This window comes from Punica granatum, chromosome 8 (assembly GCF_007655135.1).
Source record: "Punica granatum isolate Tunisia-2019 chromosome 8, ASM765513v2, whole genome shotgun sequence".
Lineage (NCBI taxonomy): Eukaryota > Viridiplantae > Streptophyta > Magnoliopsida > Myrtales > Lythraceae > Punica > Punica granatum.
In genome coordinates, this window is record NC_045134.1 from 7,433,719 (window position 1) to 7,441,465 (window position 7,747).

General features: G+C 45.6%; 1 protein-coding gene across 1 annotated transcript; it reads right to left on the minus strand.

The window, feature by feature from the left end:
- Positions 1-47: 47 nt before the first annotated feature.
- LOC116188314 (pleiotropic drug resistance protein 1-like) lies at positions 48-7,747 on the minus strand. The gene is made up of 24 exons (XM_031517583.1): positions 7,629-7,747; positions 6,859-7,197; positions 6,489-6,609; positions 6,312-6,400; positions 6,136-6,220; positions 5,882-6,041; positions 5,646-5,776; positions 5,470-5,560; positions 5,069-5,370; positions 4,621-4,902; positions 4,042-4,358; positions 3,784-3,944; positions 3,528-3,631; positions 3,257-3,413; positions 3,045-3,155; positions 2,775-2,941; positions 2,254-2,586; positions 1,827-2,117; positions 1,653-1,736; positions 1,383-1,516; positions 1,056-1,283; positions 724-895; positions 379-633; positions 48-305 (listed from the first exon to the last, which is right to left on the minus strand). The coding sequence occupies exons 2-24, from the start codon at positions 7,179-7,181 to the stop codon at positions 48-50; spliced, it is 4,356 nt and encodes a 1,451-aa protein (XP_031373443.1). The 5' UTR covers positions 7,182-7,197; positions 7,629-7,747.

The window sequence follows — 7,747 nt, forward strand, 5'->3', positions numbered from 1 at the left end:
TCTCTTGTGGGTGGAAATTCATGGTCTTGAGCTGCTCTGTGTCATCATCACCTCCTCTGGAAGTTGAAAACCTTGATGGAGAAGGCGAAGGTGAAGCAGAAGAGCACGCAGATCCCGACGTGGACGACCGCGACTGCCCAGACGAAGTCGTGCCTGAACCCGAAGTAGCTCTCTATGAAGTCCTGCACTGTCACGCCCGACTCCAGGGTCTCCTGGACATCCCCAAACTGCGAGGCCACTAGCCCGTACAGTGTCCACGCCACTGGGCATGCCCAGTAGTACCATCTCCACCAGATCGGTATTCTCTGCAAAAACCAGGAATATCAGAGTAAGACCGATTACGATTTTCAAGTTTCTTGTATCGTGGTTCCGACTTACTGTTCGAGGAATGATGAAGCCGGAGAAGAGGTTCCATATGGCGTAGAAGGCAGAGGAGACAATGGCCGCAATGTTGTGGTTGGGGGTGACGGCGACGGTCATCATTCCGTAGAGGGTGAAGTAGAGCAGGGTGAAGTACATGAAGAAGACGTACCAGAAGAATTTCTCTACCTTCCACTCGAACCCGATCATCGAATACACTATCACCCCATATATCAGCGTCTGAGCGAATAGGTAGGGGAGCTCGATGACCACCTGAAGACAGAGAACATTGAATGAATGAGATGAGTCCAGGGCTAATAATGCGGTGATTTCCGTGGAAGTGAAACGGGAATGTAAGAATACCTGTCCGAAGGCATAGGGCATGGCAGAGTACATTCCGGCAGCTCTCTCTCGGTAGAAAACCGTTCTCTCGATGGCCACAACTGGTTGAACGGAAACGGCATTCTGCACTCCGATAAACAGTACAGCAGCATACATTGATCCCATCGCATTGAGTAGATCTTGTTGCCTTGACCTGCACACATATCGAGAAATTAGACTCTGTTTATGAAACTGTTTTCTGAAGATTTTTTCTGGACACCCGTTCCGGAGTAAATTTGCGGTTATATTTCCCGGGTATTGATGGGAAAACAGTATTCTAATCCCGATTTCCTCCTCTTTTCCCCTTTGTTTACCTTCTTGAGCCGAGATCCCAGAACATCGTCCCGAACATCAGGGCGATGAACGTCGTGAACAGAAGCCTCACTGCTGTGTAAGGCGGGTTACGCCAGTACGACCAGTGTTGCTTCTGCAAGCAAGCCATGCACTGAGTGAGGAACGGCTGCGAGTATTTAGTCTGGAAATACAGATCCTTCGTCCCCGGCATAGGCGTACTTAATTCCTTTATTAGTGCTTTGTTCCTCCTGATAACACATTCAGTATTCGTGAGTACATTCGCAAATAGTAACATTTGTCCCGAATCTCGATCTCAGGCTTCACGAGACTGAAGCTTTCTGTTGTACCTGTAAAGATCGGAGTTCTTGTACACGTCAGTGAAATTAATTCCAAGAGCAGCTTCCTCTGCAGCCGCTGTAATTTCGAGCATCCATGTTGCGGGGTTATATCCGTCCTTAATTTTCGGAACTCCATTGATTCCCTTCAATCAGATTCATAAGAATAATATGCATGTTAGTATAAGCTGTTTCGATTTTCTGTTTTTCATGTTGTGAAGCAACGGAGAAGCTAGAGAAGTTTGTCGGAAACAGTTTTTATGGAAATTTTTGGTGCCTCACCTCAAAGTACTCGATCAGATGCGAAGAGTGTCGGCCCAGTGGACCGACATAGATCGCTTCTCCTCCACGCTTCAACAGGAAAAGCTGCACATGGATCGAATTCTCTAAATAAAATTGGCTTGGATATAATCTATACATGGATGATGAATTATAAAGAAACGCTATGTATTGGACCTCATCGAACGCATCGAAAATGTCGATGCTGGGCTGGTGAATGGTGCAGACCACGGTTCGGCCAGTGTCCACAGTGTTCCTGACAGTCCTCATCACGATGGCTGCAGCTCGAGCATCGAGGCCTGAGGTCGGCTCATCCATGAATATGATTGACGGGTTTGCCACAAGCTCCACTGCAATTGTCAGCCTCTTCCTCTGTTCTGTCGAGAGCCCGTTCACGCCTGGTAGCCCGACAAGTGCCTCCCTGAGTGAAGTCAGCTCCACGAGCTCCATGACTTCCTCTATGAACATCTGCAGAACAGTCAGATTCATCGTGGGCAACACTCCGTGACAATGATAGTGTTGGAATCAGGGAAGGCCGTGAAGCAAGCAGCCGACATTACGAAAGTTTCGAATGGTATAAAAAGATAGATAATAATTGAAGTACCTTTCGAGTCGCGGAGTCGACTTCAGGGGGCAACCGGAGCCACGCAGAATAGAGCAGGGACTCGTACACTGTGACATGAGGGGAGTGTATATCAGTCTGCTCACAGTATCCCGAGATCCGAGCAAACGTCTCCTGCTTCTTTGGGTATCCCGCTATACGGATGGTCCCTTCGATGTAGCCACCCGTCTTCCTTCCGGCCAGCACATCCATCAAAGTGGTCTTCCCAGCACCGCTCACGCCCATCAGGGCAGTGAGGACTCCTGGCCTGAAGGCGCCGCTGACGCCTTTGAGGAGTTCCAGCCTATCCTCCGGAATGCCTTGCTCTTTCATCTCCTGAAAATCATGTTCGGCTGTTTAGGTTTGATGAGTTTTCAGTGACAACATATATTGAGCAATGTTGATCACCTCCCTGAAATTCAGGCAACCGTTCGATTTTCCTAAAATGTTTCAGGTTAAAAGAGTAACGGTTTAACCTTTCCCGAGCTTGAACGTGTGGAATTTAAAAGCCTGAAAATTTTCACCTGTGGCATGTCGATGGCGTATCTGATCTCATCGAAGACCATAGAGAAGGGCTGGAAGGGAAGAACCATTCCTCGCCTTCTGTTTAGATCAGAGTCGTTAAAGCTTCCAACTCTCTTGGACAGTGTCCTACCAGATGATACGCTTCTCCGGCTTTCGACCTCTCTCACTGTATCAATCAAATATTGTCATCTCATAGACTTGCGCTAAATTTTATATGGAAATGTGAAAGGACTCTGAGGAAGGGAGAAGTTAAGCAATAATTGACCCACCGGACGGGTTCTTCGACCCTCTTGATGAGAGCTCTACGTCGCCTCTGGTCATGTTTGCAATTTTCTCATCCAGCGCCTCTTTCGAGAGCACAGCCTGTGGCTTCCCGAGAGCTGCAGCATACAATTGGTTCGATCAACAGAGCCCAATACTAGCAAGTTTATATCAACTCGATCAGGGGGAGAACTGAAACCCAAACAAGACCGATACTCACGATCGAGATACCGTAGGGCCAGAGTGAAAAGGAAGTTAAACAGGAGGATATATCCAATCAGTGCTCCAACGCTGATCCAGTACCAACGAGCTTCCACAAAAAGCCCACGCGACTTCAGGACCATAACTCCTAGTGAGTCTGTGGAGTTTGGTGGAACCTATGATATAATTCAATATACAACAATTCATTAACTCCATAGTCCTATGTGATCCACTTCTGTGTTCTTCAAAATAGAAACTAAGATGACACTATTTGGTTTTTCGGTGCTCACCTGTCCCCATCGTTGCCCGAGGAATTCATTCACGGCGATGGCATTCTGTCCATACATCATCGGGGAAATCCAGTAGCCCCATATCCACCATTTCTTCACATCGTCTGATTCCGGGACAAAGATAAAGAAACAAAATAAGCATTATTTGTATAACTCGACTTGGGTCTACAGGTGATGCGGTACGTTCTACTGCAAAGGGCTTGACCTTAGTCCACACGGCGAATCCACTAAGGATGATGACAAGAGAAAATCTTACTGTATGATAGGATGAAACCGCCCATGACAAACACTGTGACCAATGCAAATGATCCGAACGTGTTTGCCACGATAACATTTCTTCCCAGTGCCGCCAAGAACCGGAATAATGCTGAGGCCATCTGGTTTATTAACAAAAGCAGCAAGTACTGTTTGAAGAACCTGCGAAGTATTAACCAACAAATTCAGAACATTACTACAACTGAAAACCACAGAAACTTCCTTCATAAGTTTATATTCCATAATAAAAATCCGTTACCTCCTGGCATTGGGATCAAAGCCGATAACATAGTAAGTCAGTATGACCCAGATGGCGACCTCAATGAGAGTGATGGGGATCTTAAGGATCCATGTGGGAAGAGCGTAAGCCCATGGAGGGTAGAAGAGGAGGTCTCTCTGCTTGTAAAAGACGGGAAGCTTCATTATAGACATTGCGAGCTCGGAGAATCCATTGAACATGATTATGACCATGATGAAGAACAGCGCTCCCAAGTAAATCCCACCGTCAGTCACGGTTTCCCGACGCATTTTGGTCCGGAAGAAGAGCGTCATCGTGATGAGAGCCATTAGAGTGAGCTGAAAATTCGATGGAGAAAATACAAAGACTAGAATTGTAAGCAAGTATTACGGTAACCCGAAATGTTCTCTCTCTCTCTCTCTCTTTTTTTTTTTTCACTTTCAGTTGGGTTCCAGAAAGCTGTTTTTCGAGCATTTTAGTTTCCATTAGAAGCACGAAGAACCTTTTCCTAGAAAATATTTTCCAAGGTTCTGATTCCTAGGAAACATTGCATTCCATAACCAGACACATTCCATGGTGAAGGAAACCAGTTTTACTCACTTGGGTCATCTTGAAAATGTAGACGAACGAGTTCCTCTTCATTAGGAGAAGCTCCCTTGAGATGCAGGCTTTCAACAACTCCTTCTGACTAACTCCATACTTCTTGGTGGTTAGTGCCGCGGGGTGGCTTTTTGACTTGTCGAATGGAATTGCGAGCTGGTCTCCGAGCTTCCGGCCAATGTGGAACGACTGGAATGCTTCTGCGAATTCCCTAACCGACACGAAGCTATAGGGCTTGTCTTTGTTGGCCCAGTATTGCACCTGATCTTTCCTAGAAGTTACCTGTGATGGGAACAGATTGTATAAATTAATAGTAAGCCGGCAGCATTGCGAAAGAGAACTTCTCCCATCCCTTTCCCCGATGGTCTCTTGGTCCCTCTAGACGGTTAGATCAACACAAAGCCAGTTTTGTCCGGAAAATGGTTGATATACTTTGAGTGGAACTTACCTCTTGTAAGAAGTCTGCGACTCCCTTCCTCTCGGGGCATTTGAACCCCACTGACTTGAAGAACTCGAGGACGTCCTCTCGGGGTCCTTGGTAAACGATCTGCCCATCCGACAGGAGAATTATGTCGTCAAACAGGTCGTACGTCTCGGGTGCCGGCTGTAGGAGCGAGATGACGGCGGTCCCGTTGAGGATATGTATGGACTGCCTCAGTGAGTTCACTATCTGGAACGTCGTCGAACTGTCCAGCCCAGTCGATATCTCATCCATGAAAAGCGCCCTTGCAGGTCCCACAAGCATCTCCCCTGTTTCGTTTTTGACAAGAAATTCCACCAGGCTCGTCATCCAGTGACGTAATTTTTCGTTTCTCATCTCTGGATGGCCAAACGCAATCTAATCTTTACCTGTTGTGACTCGCTTTTTCTGTCCTCCGGAGATGCCACGGATCATTTCGTCTCCCACCATCGTGTCAGCACATATTTCGAGTCCCAGAATCTACAGAAAACCAAATTAGCAGGATTTAGCAAAACGCGAGTTTGTTATACCGGCGATTAATGCATCATAACATGACGCTACGTACCTTTAGCATGTAATCTGTCACTATACTAGTTTCTTGTCCTTCTAGAGCAGCAGCCTTCATATATATATCAACGTCAGGATCCGGTTTGATATTTGCCTCCTTTTCTCTTCTCGACAATTCTGCCAACATGTCTGGAAAAACAAAAATGCATCAAAAGCTTAATTGCTGATCGATCAAGTATTCATTGTTAGCGTCTAATTAATCTTTTGAGATATCGCTTTAGGTCTTATACTGACCATAACGCGGTCCAACCCCTTGACACCTTGCAGAGAAAGCCAGAGTTTCTCGAACAGTCATTTCACCAATGTGAACATCGTACTGACTAATGTAAGCCGAAGTCCTCTGGGGCACAAATTCGTTCATCTCGTGTCCATTGTACATGACTCTTCCAGAGAACTGAGAATGTATAATCATTCAGAATGACCCTTAATCTCAAAGTAAACAAGCATGAACGCTTTCGAAGTGTCGGAATTTAATGTAAGTTCCTTACGTTTAGATCTTTCCCGAGCTTTCCAGCTAATGCCAGCAGCAGCGTGGTCTTTCCTGAACTCGGAGGGCCCAAAAGCAAAGTCATTCTGCATACAGTAGAATGAAACTAAAAAATCTATTGATTTGATTCCACAAAAACAAAGAGTCCAGTAATATCTTTTCAGAATTCAATCTTACCGGCGAGGCTTGATGATTCCGCTGACATCATTGAGGATTGGAAACGGTTTCTTTCGGCTTGGGAGAATGTGAAGGAAATTCAAGAAGCCCTTAAGAAAGAGATGATCAAACAGAGTCAATGGAATGCATGCAACTAATTAGGGAAGAGTAGTTAGACACTGGTTTAAATTTGATCACCTCCAACATATTTGCTGAGAAATTGAACATTGTGGGCAATGCTCTGCCTCCTATATAGGCATCTGCCTCGACGTTTAAATGCTCAAACCGAACTTCAATCGTCGGTAAGTCGAGTCCAACTCTGTTTAAAATAGACATGCACATCATTCATCATGCATCATTCTAACAACTGATATTATAGGCAATAAACCAGAAAAAGAAACCATTTGGAGTGGAAAAATGAGTTTTCAAAAGCTTTCACTCAAAACGAAAGCCATAAAGTAATTATGTTATCAAAAGAATCAAACCTAACCGACTGTCCCGATTGAACAATAAGGAATCGCAGCCAAAGTCCACCCGACTACATCCGACATGTTGAGGGACAACTTACCGTTCGATTCGCTGCCTGAGCTTCATAAGGAACTTCTCGTTGTCTTCTTCAGCAGTTTTGAGCAGCCTCTCGATGAGGTTCTTCCGCTCAACGAATCCGAGCTTGTGGATTTCGATCTCTCGGGGGCTGCCCTCCTCCTCAGTTAGGATCCCTCTCCGCACCCGCAAGTAAGTCGGTAACTTCTCTATCGCAGCCCACTTGAGGGCCTCTTCGTCTTCCTCGTACCTTGAGGACCTGGAGAAAACCTCCATTGTGGTGTTCCTCCATATATTCGAGCTGCTCAGCCGAGCGCTGCTCACTCGGAACACGTCACCACTCTCCATTCTCACGAACCTAACACTGCACCGCAAAAAAGGAGTAAAATTTCAGACCATATTGATGGAAACAGGAAACTGGAAAACATGTTTGAGAAATTGCTTTCGTCAAATGGAGGACAAGTGAAAATGCAGGACCAGTTTTTCGAGGACCGGACAAGATCCTATTTTCCAACTCAAATGGCAGAAAAATCACGGGATCGATTCATGGAATGTATCATAAGACGAGCCAAAATACTGCAATGAGCTCAACCTTTTGGGAAAACCTTTTCAGTTCTCTGCCTTCATGTGTCTTTGGAGTTTCACTTTCCATGAAAAACTTCCATTTCTATGCTTACCTTCATCGGTTTGTTTTCCATGAGGACAGAAACAACACTACTGTGAACTAAGCAAGTGAAAACACACACAACTTATGAGTTTGGCCACTCTACAGATCGGAAAGTCGGAACTACAAACCGTTATGTATTGTTTGAAGTCTTAGGCAGAGAAGAAGCACATTGCCATGAAGACTGCCAGCTGAAATAGAGCAATGTGGCAATCCTAAGGAAGAGGAAGAGGAGGATTACGGGTTTTTC

What these genes read in the sequence shown, in the direction of transcription:
- LOC116188314 (XM_031517583.1), bottom strand. Translation starts at nt 7,181, where the DNA reads ATGGAGAGTGGTGACGTGTTCCGAGTGAGCAGCGCTCGGCTGAGCAGC. An exon ending in TCGGGCAACGATGGGGACAG is followed by an intron (nt 3,414 to 3,527) that starts GTGAGCACCGAA and finishes ATTATATCATAG; the next exon opens with GTTCCACCAAACTCCACAGA. An exon ending in ACGCCATCGACATGCCACAG is followed by an intron (nt 2,587 to 2,774) that starts GTGAAAATTTTC and finishes CATGATTTTCAG; the next exon opens with GAGATGAAAGAGCAAGGCAT.